The sequence below is a fragment of the Mobula hypostoma genome, chromosome X2 (assembly GCF_963921235.1).
Source record: "Mobula hypostoma chromosome X2, sMobHyp1.1, whole genome shotgun sequence".
Taxonomy (NCBI): Eukaryota; Metazoa; Chordata; class Chondrichthyes; order Myliobatiformes; family Myliobatidae; genus Mobula; species Mobula hypostoma.
The window spans coordinates 8159833-8184334 of NC_086129.1; the positions used below are offsets into that span (position 1 = coordinate 8159833).

Here is a 24502-nt window from a genome sequence, read left to right on the forward strand (position 1 = left end):
AAAACGCCATCCCCTTCTCGCAATTCCTCCGTCTCCGCCGCATCTGCTCTCAGGATGAGGCTTTTCATTCTAGGACGAGGGAGATGTCTTCATTTTTTAAAGAAAGGGGCTTCCCTTCCTCCACTATCAACTCTGCTCTTAAACGCATCTCCTCCATTTCACGTACATCTGCTCTCACTCCATCCTCCCACCACCCCACTAGGAATAGGGTTCCCCTGGTCCTCACCTACCACCCCACCAGCCTCCGGGTCCAACATATTATTCTCCGTAACTTCCGCCACCTCCAACGGGATCCCACCACTAAGCACATCTTTCCCTCCCCGCCTCTCTGCATTCCGCAGGGATCGCTCCCTACACGACTCCCTTGTCCATTCGTCCCCCCCATCCCTCCCCACTGATCTCCCTCCTGGCACTTATCCGTGTAAGCGGAACAAGTGCTACACATACCCTTACACTTCCTCCCTTACCACCATTCAGGGCCCCAAACAGTCCTTCCAGGTGAGGCATCACTTCACCTGTGAGTCGACTGGGGTGATATACTGCATCCGGTGCTCCCGATGTGGCCTTTTATATATTGGTGAGACCCGACGCAGACTGGGAGACCGCTTTGCTGAACATCTACGCTCTGTCCGCCAGAGAAAGCAGGATCTCCCAGTGGCCACACATTCTAATTCCACATCCCATTCCCATTCTGACATGTCTATCCACGGCCTCCTCTACTGTAAAGATGAAGCCACACTCAGGTTGGAGGAACAACACCTTATATTCCGTCTGGGTAGCCTCCAACCTGATGGCATGAACATTGACTTCTCTAACTTCCGCTAGGCCCCACCTCCCCCTCGTACCCCAGCTGTTACTCATTTTTATGCACACATTCTTTCTCTCACTCTCCTTTTTCTCCCTCTGTCCCTCTGAATATACCTCTTGCCCATCCTCTGGGTCACCCCCCCCCCGTCTTTCTCCCTAGGCCTCCTGTCCCATGATCCTCTCGTATCCCCTTTTGCCTATCACCTGTCCAGCTCTCGGCTCTATCCCTCCCCCTCCTGTCTTCTCCTATCATTTTGCATCTCCCCCTCCCCCTCCAGCTTTCAAATCCCTTACTCACTCTTCCTTCAGTTAGTCCTGACGAAGGGTCTCGGCCTGAAACGTCGACTGCGCCTCTTCCTATAGATGCTGCTTGGCCTGCTGCGTTCACCAGCAACTTTGATGTATGTTGTTGTGAGAACGTTATTTCCCTGACTAGTAGAACACGCTGTGAGAAGGTTATTCCACTGCCTTGTAGAACCTGCTGTGAGAACGTTATCTCCCTGACTTGTAGAACACGCTGCTAGAACGTTATTTCCCTGACTTGTAGAACCCGCTGTGAGAACGTTATTTCCCTGACTTGTAGAACACTCTGTGAGAACGTTATTTCACTGACTTGTAGAACACGCTGTGAGAACGTTATTTCCCTGACTTGTAGAACACACTGTGAGAACGTTATTTCACTGACTTGTAGAACACACTGTGAGAACGTTATTTCACTGACTTGTAGAACACGCTGTGAGAACGTTATTTCACTGACTTGTAGAACACGCTGTGAGAACGTTATTTCCCTGACAACTAGAACACGCTGTGAGAACGTTATTTCACTGACTTGTAGAACACGCTGTGAGAACGTTATTTCCCTGAGTTGTAGAACACGCTGTGCGAAAGTTATTTCACTGACTTGTAGAACGCCCTGTGAGAACGTTATTTCCCTGACTTGTAGAACACGCTGTGAGAACGTTATTTCCCTGACTTGTAGAACACGCTGTGAGAACGTTATTTCCCTGAGTTGTAGAACACGCTGTGCGAAAGTTATTTCACTGACTTGTAGAACACCCTGTGAGAAGGTTATTTCCCTGACTTATAGAACACAGTGTGAAAACGTTATTTCACTGACTTGTAGAACACACTGTGAGAACGTTATTTCACTGACTTGTAGAACACACTGTGAGAACGTTATTTCCCTGATGTGTAGAACACACTGTGAGAACGTTATTTCACTGACTTGTAGAACACGCTGTGAGAACATTATTATACTGATTTGTAGAAGACACTGTGACGTTATTTCACTGCCTTGTAGAACACACTGTGAGAACGTTATTTCACTGACTTGTAGAACACACTGTGAGAACGTTATTTCACTGACTTGTAGAACACACTGTGAGAACGTTATTTCACTGACTTGTAGAACACGCTGTGATAATGTTATTTCACTGACTTGTAGAACACACTGTGGGAAAGTTATTTCACTGACTTGTAGAACACGCTGTGAGAACGTTATTTCCCTGACTTGTAGAACACGCTGTGAGAACGTTATTTCCCTGATGTGTAGAACACACTGTGAGAACGTTATTTCCCTGACTTGTGGAACACACTGTGAGAAAGTTACTTCCCTGACATGTAGAACCCGCTGTGGGAACGTTATTTCCCTGACTTGTAGAATCGGCTGTGAGAACGTTATTTCACTGCCTTGTAGAACCCACTGTGAGAACGTTATTTCACTGCCTTGTAGAACACGCTGTGACAACGTTATTTCCCTGACTTGTAGAACACGCTGTGAGAACGCTATTTCACTGACTTGTAGAACACTCTGTGAGAACGTTATTTCCCTGACTTGTAGAACCCGCTGTGAGAACGTTATTTCCCTGACTTGTTGAACATGCTGTGAGAACGTTATTTCCCTGACTTGTAGAACACGCTGTGAGAACGTTATTTCCCTGACTTGTAGAACACGCTGTGAGAATGTTATTTCCCTGACTTGTAGAACACACTGTGAGAACGTTATTTCACTGACTTGTAGAACACACTGTGAGAACGTTATTTCACTGACTTGTAGAACACGCTGTGAGAACGTTATTTCACTGACTTGTAGAACACACTGTGAGAACGTTATTTCACTAACTTGTAGAACACACTGTGAGAACGTTATTTCACTGACTTGTAGAACACACTGTGAGAACGTTATTTCACTGACTTGTAGAACACGCTGTGAGAACGTTATTTCCCTGATGTGTAGAACACGCTGTGAGAACGTTATTTCCCTGACTTGTAGAACACACTGTGAGAACGTTATTTCCCTGACTTGTAGAACACACTGTGAGAACGTTATTTCACTGACTTGTAGAACACGCTGTGAGAACGTTATTTCACTGACTTGTAGAACACACTGTGAGAACGTTATTTCACTGACTTGTAGAACACACTGTGAGAACGTTATTTCACTGACTTGTAGAACACGCTGTGAGAACGTTATTTCCCTGACTTGTAGAACACGCTGTGAGAAAGTTATTTCACTGACTTGTAGAACACGCTGTGAGAACGTTATTTCCCTGACTTGTAGCACACGCTGTGAGAACGTTATTTCACTGACTTGTAGAACACACTGTTAGAACGTTATTTCCCTGCCTTGTAGAACCCGCTGTGAGAACGTTATTTCCCTGATGTGTAGAACACACTGTGAGAACGTTATTTCACTGACTTGTAGAACACGCTGTGAGAACGTTATTTCACTGACTTGTAGAACACACTGTGAGAACGTTATTTCCTTGACTTGTAGCACACGCTGTGAGAACGTTATTTCACTAACTTGTAGAACACGCAGTGAGAACGTTATTTCCCTGACTTGTAGAACACGCTGCGTGAACGTTATTTCACTGAATTGTAGAACACGCTGCGAGAACCTTATTATACTGACTTGTAGAACACACTGTGAGAATGTTATTTCACTCACTTGTAGAACACACTGTGAGAATGTTATTTCCCTGTCTTGTGCAGTGTTAGTTATTCCAAATGTACCAGAACTTCACTTCATCAGAAAATGTGAAGCTCACATTGCAGTCATATTCCATTCGTTCATGCACTATTTTGTTCACCTCAAACACTGATTGCAAATCTTTTCCGGAATCGTGTTACTTTGAAGGATGGATATATTACGCCTTTGTGCTTGCTCCCTTCGTACTGTAGATTGAAATGATTCTTGCAGTTCTTCTTCCTCTTTTGCTTTACATTCGAGCATCTCCTGATGCAAGTTTGATTGAGAATTTATATTCTGTAAGTATGTTATTTTTACTGTTAATGTTCTGGATTTCGTTGTCTTCTGAATACAGTTTTTGTTTTTGTGAATTTCGAACAGGATGACCCTTCTGGAGCTAGAAGGAGGGAAGGCAAATACAAGGTATTTTAAAGTTTTACTTTTGAGTTAAACTAAACAAATTGAAGATCCTTTGAATTGAATTTGATTGTGAAATCTGTTCTTCTTACGCAGTTGAGTTATTGATAGCCACATGGTCAGCCTAATTGATGAAAAAACCTGCCTGATTCACTGCGGTTGTCCAGTGGAGGATATCTGACGTTCTTGTTTGTCTTGTCTCTACTTTGACTCCAGAGCATCTCCAGTTTCCCTTTAGCGCCCTCTGGAATGCCCATGCAAACCTCTCAGTTGTGTTGTTGCCTCAATGCCTTCAGTGTCTTGTCAATTCCAGCACTTGTCTACCTGCCTTCATCATTTCTTCTGGCAGTGCATTCTGGACTCCGACCAACTGCTGTTTGTGGAAAAGTTCCCTCTCCGATCTCCTCTCTCCTCTTAGGTTCCCTTACTTTCAGGAAAAGTATTCTGACTATTCACCTTACCTGGGTTCAGAGTGATCTTAGAAATCCCTATAAAGTCTCTACTTTGCCTGTCAATCTCTGGGGTGTGGGGGTGAGGTGGAGGGCTGGGTGAGGGGAAGCCTCAGCTTATTCAGTTTACTTATAGTACCCAACCCCTCCAATCTCACTAATATCTTTTCCAGTTCGCATCATTTTGTTTCAGGTGAAATTTTCAAGGTCAACAAGTGGACAAGGCTGTTTCACCGGGAGACTCTCATGTCAATGAAACAGTAATGAATAATTCAAAATAAAATAATTTCACCTTGTCCGAGAGAGTGTATTCTGAGCCACTGAGGCCAAAGTGCTAAAGAATACAGAATTAATGTTGAGCAGTGAATACTTGGAAAAGCTAATTACTTTCAAATTTTGAGGATTTCATTTTCATTTCCTGAAGTACTGTGTTGTACAGTACTGTATGTGTCCCTGAGACTATTACACTACTGTATGCATTCCTGAGACTGTTACACTGTACTGTATGTGTCCCTGAGACTGTCATACTGTATGTGTCCCTGAGACTGTCATACTGTACTGTATGTGTGCCTGAGACTGTGAAGACAGTATTGTATGAGTTCCTGCTAACACTGTTCCACACTACTGTACCTTTGTCTATAATCTGTATCTGTAACTTGATATCAGTATTTGATGAGAGTTTGTTGTAATAACTTGATATCAGCCTTTGACGAGAATCTTTTTTTTTTGGCATGTGTGTGTGCGTCTGCGTGCGTGCGTCCATGTGTGTGCGATGTTGGCAGGACGATGTCTTTTTCATGCCTTTTACAAGGCGCGGAGAGAGAGAGAGACTGTGTGGTGTGCCACTCCCCACACAGACACTTCGCAGCATCTTTCCCTTCACAGGTGTCCCCCGCTTTTTGAACGTTTGCTTTACGAAACCTCAGTGTTACGAAAGACCTACATTAGTACCCTGTGTTCGCTAACAGAAGGTGTTTTCACTGTTACGAATAAGCAGCGCGCGAAAAAGATCAGCACACGATAAAAGGCAGCGTGCGCCCCGAGCAGACGCTCTCCCCTGAATTCGGAACTGCATCCTCGCCGGCATTGCTTAAAGAGGTGTCTGTGAGCAACCGTTTGCAAGATGAGTTCTATGGTATCGGAAAAGACTGAAAGAGCTTGTAGGGGTGTTACACTTAGCGTAAAACTAGACATAATTGAGCGTTTTGATCGTGGTGAACAAAGTAAAGGCGAACTGAGTTTGGCTTGTGGAAGCTGATGAAGATGATGTTGAAGAGGTTTTGGCATCCCATGACCAAGAACTGATAGATGAAGAGCTGATGTAATTGGAAGAGGAAAGGATAACAATTGAAACCAAATGAGTAATGATAAGGTACAACTTTAATTTTGAAAGGGTACATCGGTTTACGGGATATTTGCAGGATGGTTTGAGTGCTTACAAAGAATTGTATGATAGAAAAATGCGCGAGACTCAGCGGTCAAGCAAGCTTCCACATCAGCCACAGCAGACAACGAACCTCGAACTTCGACATGGAGGCGGGCAATCATGAGAAGATGAGTTGCCTGCTGTAATGGAAACAGACAACGAGATGACACCCCAGTGTCCCACCACCCCAACACCCAGGCCACGGACAGATACCAATTTGCGGAGAATGCAGCAGTAGCCGGGAGACACACAGCACATCTTTAAGAAAAAAGCGGAAATAAACATGCTAATTAATTAGGTGCCGCCCGACACGTAATTGTCGACCCAGATCAGAGGTGACACAATTGGCAATCGGCACTGATCTGGGCCGACAATTATGTGCCGGGTGGCACCTAATTAATTAGCATGTTTATTTCAGCTTTTTTCTTAAAGATGTGCTGTGTGCCTCCCGGCTACCGCTGTACCCCTGCATGCTTCGCGGCAATGTATCGCTCGGCGGCCTGGAGGGTGGGGGCCACTGCACCACCCAACCTGCAATGACTCAGTCTAACACACCAACATCAGTGTGCTCCGCGCTTTCCCAATTCCAGTAAGTGATACTACACTGTACATACATTATTTCTACCTTATATCGGCTGTGTATTTTTACGTGTTATTTGGTATGGTTTGGCAGCTTCATAGCTTAAAGGTTACTGGAGAGCGCTTGCGCCGTGTTTTTGCTGACGACGCTCGCGTGAGATTTTCGCTACGGGGAACAGTTCAGGCAGTGATTGTGGAAAAGTATTTCTACTTTATATAAGCTGTGTATTTATCATATCATTCCTGCTTTTACTATATGTTACTGTTATTTTAGGTTTTATGTGTTATTTGGCATGATTTGGTAGGTTATCTTTGGGTCTGTGAATGCTCACAAAATTTTCCCATATAAATAAATGGTAATTGCTTCTTCGCTTTACGACATTCTGGCTTGCGAATCGTTTCATAGGAACGCTCTAACTTCAGATGGCGTGGAAACCTGTATTTTACGAGGTCGAGTTGCAATCTCGACACTCAACCCGGCACCGATGGAAAGTTTACTCGGGTGCGGACCTGACTGGGTTCAAACCCGGGAATCTCCGTTCCAGAGTCCGGCGCTGATGTCATTGCGCCACCAGCCGACCCAACGAGAATCTGTTCTAATTACGATTATCAACTTTTGACGAGAATCTGTTCTAATGATGATATCAGCCTTTGATGAGAATCTGTTCTGATAACGATATCAGCCTTTGACGAGAATCTGTTATAATAACGATATCAGCCTTTGACGAGAATCTGTTCTCAAAACGGTATCAGCTTTTGGCGAGAATCTGTTCTAATAACTTGATATTAGCTTCTGACGAGAATCTGTTCCAATAATGACATCAGCCTTTGACGTGGATCTGTTCTAATAATGGCAGCAGCCTTTGGCGAGAATCTGTTCTAATCACGATATCAGCCTTTGACGAGCGTCTGTTCGAATAACTTAATATCAGATTTCAACGAGAATGTGTTCCAATAACGATATCAGCCTTTGACGAGAATCTGTTCTCCTGTCGATATCAGCCTTTGACAAGAATGTGTTCTGATAACTGGATATCAGCCTGTGACGAGAATCTGTTCTAATAACCTGACATGAGCCTTTGACGAGAATCTGTTCTCAAAACGATATCAGCCTTTGATGAGAATCTGTTCTAATAATTTGATATCAGCCTTTGACGAGAGTCTGTTTGAATAACCTGATATCAGATTTTGACGAGAATCTGTTCGAATAACCTGATATCAGATTTTGACGAGAATCTGTTCCAATAGTGATATCAGCCTTTGACGAGAATCTGTTCTAATGACTTGAGATCGGCCTTTGACGAGTATTTGTTCTGATAACTTGATATCAGCCTTTGATGAGAATCTGTTCTAATAAACAGAGCAGCCTTTGATGAGAATCTGTTCTAATAACTTGATATCAGCCTTTGACAAAAATCTGTTCTAAAAACGATATCAGCCTTTGACGAAAATCTGTTCTAAAAACGATATCAGCCTTTGACAAGGATCTGTTCTAATAACTTGATATCAGCCTTTGACGAAAATCTGTTCTAATAACTTGATATCAGCCTTTGACGAGAATCTGTTCCAATAACTTGGTAAAAGGACTCTCTTTGGCCTCTCTACTGGGAGCTCCTCTTTCTTTTTTGTTTTCTAAGATTAGTTGACAAGATCTTAATCCCATTATTAAACATACATTAAGAATTTGATTTCAGTTTTGTAGTTTTTTTGAGTTAAATAATTTTATTCTTTCTGACGTCGACTTTGACAGGAGAGGCTAGCGTCAGGCATTTTCATGCCTTACAAGGCACAGTTCGAAGGGCTGTGTGGGGCCCCACTCCTCGCAGTATTATTTTACGAGGCCGAGTTGCAAGCTCGACATCAACCTGGCGCTGACGGAGAGCGCGCACGGGAGCAGTCTGTCACTGGATCGAACTCGGGAACCTCCGTTCTCGAGCCCGACGCTGATCTCACTCCGCCACCAGCCGACCTAACTTCTGTCTAGTAATATCCATCTCAATTATTTTTTTAAACCTATCAATTTTGGATAGGGCCTTTTTAATTTGGAAAACCAAGGGAATAATAACTTTTTCAGATTTGTTTTTAGGGGACTGTTTAATGTCTTTTTCTCAGTGGATAAATATGATTTATCTAATGTACACTTTTTAACATATTTACAAATTAGGAATTTTTTAATGTGTTTTTTGCCAATTTACTTTTCTATTTATCCACCTAATATTACAGATGCTCTCTTTCAGTTTAAACCATTTCAAAAAGGGTTGATAGCTATAATCTATAAACGGTTATTGAACTCACGAATGATATCTAATGATAGAATTAAACGTGCTTGGGAATCGGAATTTCAAGAGTCATTTTCAGATCATCAATGGAGTAAAATTTTTCATTTGGTTAGTAACTCATCTATTTGTGCCTGTCACTCACAACACGCTGGAGGAACTCAGCAGGTCGGGCAGCATCCGTGGAAAAGATCGGTCGACGTTTCGGGCCGGAACCCTTCGTCAGGAGTGTTGCTTTGAGTTCCTCCAGCGTGTTGTGAGTGTGGCTTTGACCCCAGCATCTGTAGATTATTTTGTATTTGTGCCCGTCATTCCTTGATACAGTTCAAGGTAGTGCATCGGGCCCATATATCAAAGGATAAACTAGCGCATATTTTTTCCAATATCAATCCTATTTGTGACAGATGTAATATTGAGGGAGCCACTTTAACTCATATTTATTGGTCTTGTATAAAGCTAGATATGTTGGAGAGATGTTTTTAAAATACTATCAAAAGTCTTGGATCTGGATCTACAACCTAATTTGCTTAAGGCAATTTTTGGGGTTATTCCATTGGAAGCAGGAAACATTCCTGTTTCCGCTCAACGTCTGATAGCCTTTTCGACTTTATTGGCGAGGAGATCCATTTTATTGAAGTGGAAGGATTCTAATCCACCTACGGTCTTTAATTAGCTTTCCTCCATTATGTCCTGTTTAAGTTTAGAGAAAATAAGAAGTCGGACATTTGATACATCCTTTAAATTTGAGCAAATCTGGCAACTTTTTTTTCAATATTTTCAATTGATTTGATTTATTAGTCTTCAAATTTTTTATTCAAAGTTTTAGATTTGATCAGAAAGTCTTTCTTTTTTTTTGGTCGTATCCCCAGAATGGACTGCCCAGTCCCTTTTTTTCTTTTTCTTGTATAGTGTAGTGGGGTTTTCTTTCTTCATTTAAAATTCAAAGTTTTTTCTTTCCTCTTCATGAACTGATGAGGAGAATTGCTGTTTTCTTTTTTTAATTATATATTATATACTAGCTTACCACTATCTATGATTTTGATTATGTCTGTCCTAATCTCCGTTTATGTTGTTATTGATATATATATATATATATTTGAGATAATTCTCCTCTTGTTTGTATTTATGTTCCTTTTAAATCAATAAAAAGACTAATAAAGAAAGAAGAAAGGCGAGAATCTGTTCCAATAACTTGATATCAGCCTTTGACGAGAATCTGTTCTCATAACTTGATATCAGCCTTTGACGAGAATCTGTTCTAATAACGATATCAGCCTTTGACGAGAATCTGTTCTAATAACTTGATATGAGCCTTTGACGAGAATCTGGTCTAATAACGATATCAGCCTTTGACGAGAATCTGTTCTCATGACGATATCAGCCTTTGACAAGAATCTGTTCTAATAACTTGATATCAGCCTTTGGCGAGAATCTGTTCTCATGACGATATCAGCCTTGGACGAGAATCTGTTCTCATAACTTGATATGAGCCTTTGACGAGAATCTGGTCTAATAACGATATCAGCCTTTGACGAGGATCTGTTCTCATAAGGATATCAACTTTTGACGAGAATCTGTTCCAATAACTTGACCTCAGTCTTTGACAAGACTCTGGTCTAATAGCGATATCAGCCTTTGACGAGAACCTGTTCTCATAACTTGATATCAGCTTTTGACGAGAATGTTCTTTTTTTTTGGCATGTGCTGCGTGCGTGTGAGTCCGTGATGATTTTTTCATTGCTTTTTACAAAGCGCGGAATGAGAGAGAGACAGACTGTGTGGCGCGCCACTCCCCACACAGACATTTTCGCAGCACTTTCGTTTATTTTATGAGGTCTAGTTGCGATCTCAACACTGAAACCGGTACGAATGGAAAGTGTACTTGAGAGCGGACCTGCCAGGTTTCGAACCCGGGAACCTCCACTCCCCGGTCTGGCGCCAATGTCATTGCACCACCAGTTGGCCTGAGAATCTGTTCTAATAATGGTATCAACCTTTGATGAGAATCATACATCATCTAGGTAGTCTCCAGCCCTTTGGTATGAACATGGAGTTCTTCAATTTCTGGTAATTCCCTCCCCCTCCCTTCCTCTATCCCTATTTCACTCTGCCCCCTCCCCCAGCTGCCTATCACCTCCCTCATGGTTCTGCCTCCTTCTACTACCCATTGTGTTTTCCCCTATTCTTTCTTCACCTTTCCTGCCTATCACCTCCCAGCTTCCACTCCCCCACCCCTTTATCTTTCCCCTTACTGGTTTTTCACCTGGAACCTACCAGTCTTCTCCTTCCCACCCTCACCAAATCTTTCTCATAGGGTCTCTGCCCCTTCCCTCTACAGTCCTGACGAAGGGTTCCGGCCCGAAACGTCGACTCATCATTTCCACCGATGCTGCCCAACCTGCTGAGTTCCTCCAGTGTGTTGTGAGTGTTGCTTTCATCCCAGCATCTGCAGATTATTTTGTGTTTGACGAGAATCTGTTCTTATAACTTGATATCAGCCTTTGATGAGAATCTTTTCAAATAACTTGATATCAGCCTTTGACGAGAATCTGTTCTAATAACGATATCAGCTTTGACCTACAAATAAGAGATTTTTTACAGTCTCAAATAAGTCCTGATAAGAATCTACAAGCTGTAATTTTTAATTTGAAACCTTTTTATAATGGATCTACAGACATCCCACCTCTCCCGGAACTTCCGGGAGTCTCTCGCAAATTAATAGTGGCTCCCTGATGCCCGCAAATTATATGCAATGTCCCGGAAATTGATTTTTTTTGAGAGCGAGCGCGAGTGAGAGCGACCACGAGAGAGAGAGAGAGAGCGAGCGAGAAAGCAAGCGCAAGAGTGAGAGCAAGAAAGCAAGTGAGAGAGCGAGAAAGCAAGCGCGCGAGAGAGCAAGAGCGAGAAAGCAAGCGCGAGAGGGAGAGCGAGAAAGCGAGCGCAAGTGAGAGCGACCACGTGCGAGAGAGTGCGCGCGCGATAGAGAGCAAAAGCAAGAGCAAGAGAGTTCCAAAAAAAAGTCCGAGTGGTAGAGTGTTCCAAAAAAAGAAAATATAAAACGTACGTCACCGCAGACTACACTAAAGTGTACCCCTGCCTAATAGGGGTCAAAATAATGACAGTGTTGCTCACTGCACTGTTTGCTATTCTATTGCCCATTGTGGGTTAAGACTGTAAAAGACGTGTTGAGATTAACAGGTGTCATTCGTTCATTAGCATAGCCTACGTTATTTAAACTAGCTGGCTTTAGCTGCTAGGGAGGTACTCTATTGCAGACATCCCACCTCTCCTGGGAGTCTCCGGCAAATTGATGGTGCTACCTCTCTAAAATGAGTTTTTACAGGGTGGGATGTCTGGATCTATATCTAATATTTATAATATGCTGTTGGACAGTGGTCCCCAACCACTGGGCTGCAAAGCATGTGCTACCAGGAAACAATATGATTTGGCGATAGCAGTCAGCTGCACCTTTCCTCATTCCCTGTCACACCCACTGTTGAGCTTGAACACACACGAGGTCATTACCCGCACGTCATCCATGTCAGTGCGGGAAGAAGATCAACTCCTCGAGCTTGCAAATGATGGCGGGCTAAAAAGTATGTTTGACATAACATCTCTGCCGGCATTCTGGATCAAAGTCAAGGCTAGATATCCTGAGATAGCCACGAAAGCACTGAAAACGTTGCTTCCATTTCCAACATATCCCTGCGAAGCGAGGTTTTCTGCAATGAATGCGACGAAAACTAAATTGCAGAATAGACTGGACATAAGGAACCCCCTTCGAGTATCACTGTTTCCCATCACCCCTCGATAGGACCATGTTGTTGCAGGGAAACAAGTCCAGGGCTCCCAGGATTCAGCGATATTGGTGTGGTGCAATGATTTGATATGTTCATACAAGGAAAATCTGCGTTGTGTGTTTAATATTCAAGCGTTACTTAAAATGTTATGATGCTATTGACTTATAAGTGACTTATCACTATATTCATGCGAGGAAAATATGTGCTGTGTGTTTAATATTAAATTCATTAGATAAACCATTTTAGAAATGAAATTGAGTGTATTAGCCACTTATAAGTGACTTATAGTTGACGTATCACCTATATTCCGGTCATGATTAACCCCTTCTCCACCCCCCCCCCCCCCCCGTAGGGTTGCCAACTGTCCTGTATTAGCCAGGACGTCCCGTCTATTGGGCTAAATTGGTTTGTCCCATACGGGACCTCCGTTGTCCTGTATTTCCCCTGCTAAAGTAGAATGTTTCTATGAAACCATTCGTAAGCCGAAATGGCATAAAGCGAAGAAGCAATTACCATTGATTTATATGGGGAAAATTTTTGAGTGTTCCTGGACCCAAAAAATAACCTTCCAAATCATACCAAATAACACATAAAACCTAAAATAACACGAGCAGGAATGATATGATAAATACACAGCCGACATAAAGTAGAAATAATGTATGTACACCGTAGTTCACTGAACAGAATCACCAAAAACGATTTGTAGAAAAAAATCGGCACGTACACGCATGCGCACACAGGTGCCCGTGCAAGGCTTCATGGCCATGGTAGTCTTTCTTGGGGTAAACACAAGTGTCCCGTATTTGACTGCTACCCTTGTCCCTTATTGGGAGTGAGAAAGTTGGCAACCCTATCCTCTCCCCTGCACCCCCCCCCCCACCCCCGGTCAGCCGGTCCACAAGAATATTGTCATTATTAAACTGGTCCACGGTGCAAAAAAGGTTGGGGACCCCTGCTGTTGGGAATGAAAAGTGTTCATTTAGATAAAATGAAAAATCTTTGGGAACAAGATTTACAGACTTCAATTTCTGAGGAAACTTTGAATCGAATTTTTAAATTGGTTAACACTTCATCGTTATGTGCCCGCCACTCTCTCCTACAATTTAAACTGGTCCATAGGGCCCATATGACTCAGGATAAGTTGTCTCATTTTTATTTAGACATATTTCCGTATTGTGACAAATGTAATAATGGAGAAGCTTCACTCATTCATATGTTTTGGACATGTCCGAGTCTTGGAAAATATTGGAAGGAAGTATTTCAAACTTTCTCGATACTTTTTAAAGTAAACTTTAAGCCTAATCCTTTGACTGCTTTATTTGGTGTTGTTGGAGGAAAGGATATTATTTTGGAGTCATCTGACTTGCACATTTTGGCTTTTATTTCTCTTATGGCCAGAAGGACATTCTTGCTTAAATGGAAAGATGCGGCCCCTTCTATTCATGCTCAATGGTTATGTCATGTTTAAATTTAGAGAAGATTCGATGTTCAATCTCTGAATCTAGCCAAGACTTTCAAACATTGTGGGGACCTTTTCTGAATTATTTTCAAAACCTTTGATTTGCTGTTCTAATAACTTGATAAGAGCTTTTGATGAGAATCTGTTGTAATAACGATATCAGCCTTTGATGAGAATCTGTTCTAATTTCCATTTTACCTTCTTTTCTTGCATTCAGAAAAATAACTGGCCTTCAGATGGATGGATAAAAGATGATAAAATTGGGTAAGAATTTTCATTTTGTTAGAAGCATTCCAGGTGTTGAAATGTCTGGGTGGAGTGAAACTGCAAAATGAGCCATATAGGTGGTATTTTTGGGAGGTTGTTTCTGCATAAGTTGGCAGTAATAGGTTGTTCTGACATTTGTCTAAAAGTGTATGGGCTGAAATGTCGTGAATTTAACTCCCTGCCTACGCCGGCTGCTCACGCACATTTTTCTGGGGTGGATAATGCTAACCTCTGCTTTGGTTAGAGCGTCAGTGCAGCTGACCATAAGTACATCAAACTCATGGAACCGCTGACCATTTTCCAGTATGATACTGCCCTGTTAAACCCTCGATACTGACACCCTTCAGTAAATATGGAGGTAAAGTACAGTGCACGCTGCTTTCATCTCCTGTTGTTAGCAGACTAAATGATTATAAAGACATTCCACAAACGTGGTGGGCCATTTCTAGTTGGCAGAAAGCCTCCAGAGTTACTCCGCCTAGTGGTTAGCGTATCACTTAACCAGAATACGTCAGGTGCGGTTCATTTCATGCCTCAGTTTTCCCGATATCTGCCTGTGCTTCCTCCGGGTGCACTGGCTCCCTCTCATACTCCAAAGATGCATGGTGATGAACCTTATCAGATCATCTGTGGGAACGTGGCAGGCGTGCATACGTAGTTGATTGTCTGCGTGCTGAATCGATTGGGCCTCCTATGCGAGGGAGGCCCTTCTTTTACACGGTCTTTTGTGTGCACGTTGAGCCCCCTCTTTTACACGGGCTTTTGTCTGTGCGTGAGGCCACCTTTTTTTACACAGATTTTGTCTGTGGTCATTTTCTGTGTCGGCGGTCCAAGTTCATCGCTCCTGTACTGTTCAGTGGCCCAGCATGTACCATGCCTAACAAGACACAGTATAAATGTCTAACCTTGCTGCTCTGTTGCTGCATGCATACACAACGGATTAAGGTGACTGACTGAGTTCTAGACATGCTGTTTTGGTACATACACACCAGGTTAAGGTGACTGACTGTATTCTAGACATGCTGTTTTGGTGCATACACAGCAGGTTAAGGTGAGTGAGTTCCAGACGTGCTGTTTTGGTACATGCACAACAGGTTCAGGTGACCAACTGTATTCCAGACATTCTGTTTTTGTAACACAATAGATTAATGTGACTGACTGAGTTCCAGACATGGTGTTTTCGTACACACACAACAGGTTAAGGTGACTGTGTTCTAAACATGCTGTTTTGGTACATACACAACAGGTTAATGTGACTGAGGTCTAGAGTGTTGTTTTGGTACATACAGAACGGGTTAAGGTGACTGACTGAGTTCTGGACGTGCTGTTTTGGTACATACACAACGGATTAAGGTGACTGACTGAGTGCTAGGTATCCTGTTTTGGTACATGCACAATAGGCTAAGGTGACTGAGTTCTAGATGTGCTGTTTTGGTACATACACAACAGATTAAGGTGACTGTGTTCTAGACATGCTGTTTGGTATGCACACAACAGGTTAAGGTGACTGACTGAGTTCTAGACATGCTGTTTTCGTACATGCACAACAGGTTAAGGTGACTGATTGAGTTCCAGACACGTAAACACGAGGAATTCTGTAGATGCTGGAAATTCAAGCAACCCACATCAAAGTTGCTGGTGAACGCAGCATCTATAGGAAGAGGTACAGTCGATGTTTTGGGCTGAGACCTTTCGTCAGGACTAACTGAAGGAAGAGCTAGTAAGAGATTTGAAAGGGGGAGGGGGAGATCCAAAATGATAGGAGAAGACAGGAGGGGGAGGGATGGAACCAAGAGCTGGACAGTTGATTGGCAAAGGGGATATGAGAGGGTCATGGGACAGGAGGCCCAGGGAGAAGGAAAAGGGGGAGGGGGGAAAAACCCAGAGGATGGGCAAGGGGTTTAGTGAGAGGGACAGAGGGAGAAAAAGGAGAGAGAGAGAGAAAGAATGTGTGTATATAAATAACGGATGAGGTACGAGGGGGAGGTGGGGCATTAGCGGAAGTCAGAGAAGTCAATGTTCATGCCATCAGGTTGGAGGCTACCCAGACGGAATATAAGGTGTTGTTCCTCCAACCTGAGTGTGGCTTCATCTTTACGGTAGAGGAGGCCGTGGATAGACATGTCAGAATGGGAATGGCATGTGGAATTAAAATGTGTGGCCACTGGGAGATCCTGCTTTCTCTGGCGGACAGAGCGTAGGTGTTCAGCAAAGCGGTCTCCCAGTCTGCGTCGGGTCTCACCAATATATAAAAGGCCACATCGGGAGCACCGGACGCAGTATATCACCCCAGTCGACTCACAGGTGAAGTGATGCCTCACCTGGAAGGACTGTTTGGGGCCCTGAATGGTGGTAAGGGAGGAAGTGTAAGGGTATGTGTAGCACTTGTTCCGCTTACACGGATAAGTGCCAGGAGGGAGATCAGTGGGGAGGGATGGGGGGGACGAATGGACAAGGGAGTTGTGTAGGGAGCGATCCCTGCGGAATGCAGAGAGAGGGGGGGAGGGAAAGATGTGCTTAGTGGTGGGATCCCGTAGGAGGTGGCGGAAGTTACGGAGAATAATATGTTGGACCCGGAGGCTGGTGGGGTGGTAGGTGAGGACCAGGGGAACCCTATTCCTAGTGGGTTGACGGGAGGATGGAGTGAGAGCAGATGTGCGTGAAATGGGGGAGATGCGTTTGAGAGCAGAGTTGATGGTGGAGGAAGGGAAGCCCCTTTCTTTAAAAAAGGAGGACATCTCCCTTGTCCTGGAATGAAAAGCCTCATCCTGAGAGCAGATGCGGCGGAGATGGAGGAATTGCGAGAAGGGGATGGCGTTTTTGCAAGAGACAGGGTGAGAAGAGGAATAGTCCAGATAACTGTGAGAGTCAGTAGGCTTATAGTAGACATCAGTGCATAAGCTGTCTCCAGAGACAGAGACAGAAAGATCTAGAAAGGGGAGGGAGGTGTCGGAAATGGACCAGGTAAACTTGAGGGCAGGGTGAAAGTTGGAGGCAAAGTTAATGAAGTCAACGAGCTCAGCATGCGTGCAGGAAGCAGCGCCAATTCAGTCGTCAATGTAGCGAAGGAAAAGTGGGGGACAGATACCAGTATAGGTTTGGAACATAGATCGTTCTACAAACCCAACAAAAAGGCAGGCATAGCTAGGACCCATACGGGTGCCCATAGCTACACCTTTAGTTTGGAGGAAGTGGGAGGAGCCAAAGGAGAAATTATTAAGAGTAAGGACTAATTCCCTTTTGCCAATCACCTGTCCAGCTCTTGGCGCCATCCCTTCCCCTCCTGTCTTCCTCCTATCATTTTGGATCTCCCCCTCCCCCTCCCACTTTCAAATCTCTTACTAACTCTTCCTTCAGTTAGTCCTGACGAAGGGTCTCGGCCTGAAACGTCGACTGTACCTCTTCCTAGAGATGCTGCCTGGCCCGCTGCGTTCACCAACAACCTTGATGTGTGTTGCTTGAGTTCTAGACATGCTGTTTTGGTACATACACAACAGGTTCAGGTGACTATATTCTAGACATTCTGTTTTGGTACATATATTAACAGGTTAAAGTGACTGAGTTCCAGACAACATACATCAAAGTTGCTGGTGAACGCAGCGGGCCAAGCAGCATCTATAGGAAGAGGCGCAGTCGACGTTTCAGGCCGAGACCCTTCGTCAGTTCCAGACATGTTGTTTTGGTACTTACACATCAGGTTAAGGTGACTGAGTTCTAGACATGGTGTTTTTGTACATACACAGCAGGTTAAGGTGACTGACTGTGTTCTTGATGAGTTTTTTGGTACATACACAACAGGTTAAGGTGAGTGAGTTCTGACATGCTGTTTTGGTATATACGCAACAGGTTAAGGTGACTGAGTGCTAGATATCCTGTTTTGGTACATGCACAACAGGTTAAGGTGAGTGAGTTCTAAACGTGTTGTTTTGGTACATATACAACAGGTTAAGGTGACTGACTGACTTAGAGACCTGCTGCTTTGGTACAACAGGTTAAGGTGACTGTTGCAGATATTCTGTTTGGATGCATACACAACAGGTTAAGTTGACTGACTGAGTTCTAGACATGCTATTTTGGTGCATACACAGAAGGTTATGGTGACTATGTTATAGGCATGCTGTTTTGGTGTATACACAACAGATTAACGTGACTGAGTTCTAGACGTGCTGTTTTGGTATATGCCCAACAAGTTAAGGTGACTGACTGAGTTCTAGATGTGCTGTTTTGGTTCATACACAGCAGGTTAAGGTGAGTGAGTTCCAGACGTGCTGTTTTGGTACATACACAACAGGTTAAAGTGACTGAGTGAGTTGTTGACGTGCTGTTTTGGAGCCAGTTGTGTGACAACACTTGCGGCACTTCCCCAAGCACAATTCTTTCTGATTTGATAAGATGCAAATGACACCTTGTGTTATCCATGTACATTTGACAAACCAAGCTGATCCTTAAAAATAAAACTCAGGTAATTCTCGGAAATGACGTGTGTGATAACAATTGCATTTTAAAATAATAATCCTTACCTGATATACTTTGAGATGGATGTGTAAAATCCTTTAGCACGTATTTGGTGTCTAAGACTATTGCACAGTACTCTATTTGGCAACGTGGAGTGGAGAATGAATTTGTAAATGTAGTGGGAGCAAAAAATGTTGCGAATGGTGAGTGTGGAGTGCCGCAGGAGGGGTGTGTGACAAGAGGCAGACGTGTGCCAAGGGTGTTGGGTGGCACATGTGCAGACATACCCAGCCCTGAGACACCAGGGAAGGTAATTTGATTCTAAACAATGGGTTTATTGATCATTACAGAATGTCTCTCTGGTATTTCCCACTCTTCCTCTCTCCCTTCTCCTTTTACCAATCATGATTTACCAATCCACAACAGAGACCCATATCAGAACCTGGTTTATCACCACTCACAGATGTTATGAAATTTGTTTTTTTTTTGCAGCAGTACAGTGCAATGCATAAAATTACTACTGTACTGTGCAAATGTTTTAGGCGCCTTAGGTGTGTGTGTGTGTGTGTGTGTGTGTGTGTGTGTGTGTGGGCGCGCACGCGCCTGGGAGTTTTACACAGTACTGTGTGTATAAATCAAATATATCAATTTCTTGGTTGGAGGGACAAATGGTCACTTCTTGATTTGGCTATTTGCACCGGATTATTCATTGAATATATGGTTGTCTGCAGAAGAAGCTGAGTAACAAAAAATATTTTATTTTAAGGTATACAGAAGAGGCAACAGTAAAGGTATATGAAAGCAGTTTCGTGGATTCCAGAAAGGCAGATTATTACCACTGGTCGACAAAAGAGGAAAAGCTGCAAAACTCGTTTGCCAGGATGTGCATTGATGAGGTTCTTCTTAATCAGCATCCATCGCTTGATGTGAGTTAAATTCCAGTAGAAGGATTAAATGCAAAGCTGAACTGAATAGTTTACACAGCAGAACAACCATGAACACCTGCTATTGACCCTGGATCAATATAATCACCACATTCAAGGAAAAAGCGAGGATATTTTCAGCAGACAGACGCAAGTGAGGCCTTCAAAAGTGAAATTTTGAGAGTACAAATCTTGTATGTTGCTCAATTTCACTTTCTAACATGCGAAATTACTTTATGCAGTTGGGGAAAAGCCTGGTCCCTGTAACCACGCTGTCGTGAAGTCTGAAAAAAGAAATGACCTTTACGTACAGAAATTGACATTGTAGATAACCAACTAAGTCCTCGTATTTTAGGCCAATAGTACTTGAGAATTAGTAAAGTTACTCTCAAATAGTAAGTGTTGCCCTAGACGCCACAAAGTAGAGTTCGGCTTTCTAGGGCCATGTTCGGAATGCCTGCACACTCTATCTGTCCACAGCAGTGTGGTGGTTAGCACAACAGTTTATAATCCAGGCGACCCAGATTCAATTCTCGACACCGCCTGTGTACATTCTCTCCAGGACTGCATGGGTGCTCTGGTGTCCTCCCACATCCAAAGACATACCAGTTGGTAGCTTAATTGGTCATTGTAAATTATCCTGTGATTAAGATAGCATTAAATTGGTGGGTTGCTGTGTGGCATGGCTCGAAGGGCTGGAAGGGTCTATTCCACTCTGCATCTCAATCAATCAATCAATAAATAAGTAATCTGATGTAAAACCCAGTCCTGAAGAAGGGTCTCGTCTCAAAATGTCACCTGTTTGTTCACTTCCATAGATGCTGCCTGACCTGCTGTGTTCCTCCAGCATGTTGTGTGTGTGTGTTTCAGCATCTGCAGTATGTCTTGTGTTAACAATTCATCCATATCAGAGTTAGCATTAACAGTGAATGCAGGATCAGTTGGTTTTCAGAAGTTTCAAATTTCGGTCACCCTCTCGCTCTCTTTCTCTCTCTCTCTTGATTTAATCCTGGAAGGCCTGGTCTGACTTATTAATTCTGCTTCTTAGTCCTTTCTATTTGTAAGTAATTTTAAAGTTATCTATCCTTGTGTCACACAGTGAGCAGTACTATAAGATGTGAATTTCTTAGATATTTTGTACTAAATTTGAAATGTTGGTCAGAGCATAAACAGTGAGCTTGTTGTTAGAGTTTTATAGCAGCATTCACATTTAAGTCTGGTGTGATTTTGTTTGTGCCAAAATGGAACCATGAATAGACACTGTAGATAGCCGGTATTCTGTACAGCTGCTCAACTGTGGTTTCCTCTTGTCTGAGAGAGAAAAGGTTACATTTAAAGCTTATTCCTTGTGTTACGTACCCCGTAACTGGGTTGCCAAACCAGCAGAAATGGACCACTTAGTTGGAGTCTGGATTACTGGAACTAATAAAGTTTTATTAAAGAGATAAGTAACACAGTACTCTAATCGTAAGGATATAAATGCAACGTGTTAGCAATGATAAAACACACATGTACACAGAACTAGGATAATAGGAATCAATCAAGCTCTATCGCAGTCTAGGGGTAAAATGATCAGTCTCAAGTGACGCAGAGTTCAGTTCAGCTGAGTACAGTTCGCAGCAATCGCTGTTGTGCCGTTGGAGAGAGAGAGAGTGAATATGCAAATTTTCGATTCAAACAGATGGTCCTTGCAGTTAGCTTTCGGGTGAGCCCTTTTAATGTCTTCTGAGGTCACCAACTGTGACCCCTCCGTTCCGGATACGATCGTTCTTCCGCGGTGAACCCGGCACCCAGGCAAGGGCGGACACACACACCAGGTTCCCACCGATCGTACCTTTTCACCCTGTGCGTCTATGGTCGGTCCCGTGACCACGTCTCCAAACTCCCACCAACTTGTGGGGGCACGCCGCACTTCCAGGGTCTCGTTATCTCGTGATCTCGTGGTGTGTGTCTTGCCTTAGTGAACCTGTTCCTTTTATCCCCCTGATGGGGTATCGCCTGTCCATCAAACTTCAAACAGTTAAGGTTCAAAGCAACCGGTCTGTCAATACTCGGAACTGTGTCTCTTTTCGTTAATTTCTCTTCTCCTCTCTCATTAACATTTGGAATGTTTCTCCATTGTCTCACTTATCTCTCTCATTTGCATCAATCTTCTGATAACTTGGTTTTTCGTCACACTTGAAACTGATGATTCTGTCTGCAAGAATGTCCTAAATCTGCTGACCCGTGTTGTCTTTAGTTCCATTTAAGATCAGCTTCTCCCAGAACACAGCTGCCAGGATAAGCATCAAGTCCTGTTGAAGACGGAGTACCCTGCTGGCATAATCATTACAAAAGCATGTCACAACATGAGAGAATATTCACTTGCCTGAACTGGCATGGGTCTGTGTACTTATTCAGAGATACAAAAGACAATAATAGACAATAGGTGCAGGAGTAAGCCATTCGGCCCTTCGAGCCAGCACCGCCATTCACTGTGATCATGGCTGATCATCCACTATTGGTATCCAGTTCCTGCCTTATCCCCATAACCTTTGATTCCACTATCTTTAAGAGCTCTATCCATCTCTTTCTTGAAAGTATGCAGAGACTTGGTCTCCACAGCCTTCTGGGGCAGAGCATTCCACATATCCACCACTCTCTGGGTGAAAACAATTTTCCTCAACTCTGTTCTAAATGGCCTACCCCTTATTCTTAAACTGTGACCTCTGGTTCTGGACTCACCCATCAGTGGGAACATGCTTCCTGCCTCCAGTGTGTCCAATCCCTTAATAATCTTATATGTTTCAATTAGATCCCCTCTCATCCTTCTAAATTCCAGTGTATACAAGCCCAGTCGCTCCAATCGTTCAACATATGACAGTCCCGCCATCCCGGGAATTAACTTTGTGAACCTACGCTGCACTCCCTCAATAGCAAGAATGTTCTTCCTCAAATTTGGAGACCAAAACTGCACACAATACTCCAGGTGTGGTCTCACCAGGGCCCTGTACAGCTGCAGAAGGACCTCTTTGCTCCTATACTCAATTCCCCTTGTTATGAAGGCCAGCATGCCATTAGCTTTCTTCACAGCCTGCTGTACTTGCATGCTTGTTTTCAGTGACTGATGTACAAGGACACCTAGATCTCGTTGTACTTCCCCTTTTCCTAACTTGACTCCATTTAGATAATAATCTGCCTTCCTGTTCTTACCACCGAGGTGGATAGCCTCACATTTATCCACATTAAACTGCATCTGCCATGCATCCGCCCACTCACCCAACCTGTCCAAGTCACCCTGCATTCTCATAACATCCTCCTCACATTTCACACAGCCACCCAGCTTTGTGTCATCGGCAAGTTTGGTAATGTTACTTTTAATCCCTTCATCTAAATCATTAATGTATGTTGTAAACAGTTGTGGTCCCAGCACTGAACCCTGCGGTACCCCACTGGTCACTGCCTGCCATTCTGAAAGGGACCTGTTAATTGCTACTCTTTGTTTCCTGTCAGCCAGCCAATTTTCAATCCATGTCAGTACTCTGCCCCCAGTACCATGTGCCCTAATTTTGCCCACTAATCTCCTATGTGGGACTTTATCAAAGGCTTTCTGAAAGTCCAGGTACACTACATCCACTGGCTCTCCCTTGTCCATTTTCATAGTTACATCCTCAAAAACTTACAGAAGATTAGTCAAGCACGATTTCCCCTTCATAAATCCATGCTAACTCGGACCAATCCTGTTACTACTATCCAGATGTGTCGTAATTTCATCTTTTATAATTGACTCCAGCATCTTTCCCACCATCGACATCACCCTAACCCTAATTCCCAGCTCTTTCTCCCTTCTTGAAGAGAGGGACAACATTAGCCACCCTCCAATCCAAAAGAAGCTTTTACTATCCTCCTTTATATTCTTGGCAAGTTTATCTTCGTACCTCATTTTTTCTCCTCGTATTGCCTTTTTAGTTATCTTCTGTTGCTCTTTAAAAGTTTCCCAATCCTCCGGCTTCCCAGTCATCTTTGCTATGTTATACTTCTTCTCTTCTATCTTTATACTGTCCTTTACTTCCCTTGTCAGCCACAGCCTCCCCGTACTCCCCTTAGGATCTTTCTTCCAGCATGCTACAAGTGCTTCTGGCCCAGTGAGCTCGTACCACCCAATTCCATCCTTGTGCCCACCCAGAGAAAGCCCATGTGATCATGGGGAGACTGTACAAGCTCCTCACAGAGACCTGGGTTGCTGGCGCCATAGTAATGTTAACGCTGGTTTCTGATTTTTCCCAAATTGAGCAAAAGCATGTGTGTCTCTTCCTAAATTGCACAGGATTTAATGTACTGGTGGATGATAATTTGAATTCATATAGCTGTTTTCTGCAATAACCAAAATGCTGTAAAACAAGACATAATGCCTCAGAGCTTTGTGCTGATCCTCTGCTTGTTATGTTGACAGAACTGTGAAATGAATTATTTTAATCTATAGAGAAACATATCATGTTCATTAAAAAAACAGGCAGAGCTAAATTGTGCGGTCCATCACCCTTGAAAAGGGTTTGATAAGATGAGGGCCAAGTCGAAAAATTTTCTTCCTGATTCATATATTCCCTTGAGGTTGTAAAATTGTTTTCACTCCATAGAAGTTATTTCGATGAAAGGTGGATAAATTAATAACCTGAAATACCAGTGTTCAGTTC

The 24502-nt window shown here is 43.3% G+C and overlaps 1 protein-coding gene across 1 annotated transcript in view; it reads left to right on the top strand.

Annotated features, from left to right (window-relative positions):
* Window positions 1-24502, top strand: part of LOC134341008 (uncharacterized) — a 257807-nt gene that overhangs the window by 166809 nt on the left and 66496 nt on the right. Inside the window, exons 27-29 of the mRNA XM_063038698.1 lie at window positions 4160-4201; window positions 14402-14448; window positions 19673-19832. Of these exons, the coding sequence (XP_062894768.1) occupies window positions 4160-4201; window positions 14402-14448; window positions 19673-19832 (249 nt within the window). The remainder of the gene's footprint in view (window positions 1-4159; window positions 4202-14401; window positions 14449-19672; window positions 19833-24502) is intronic.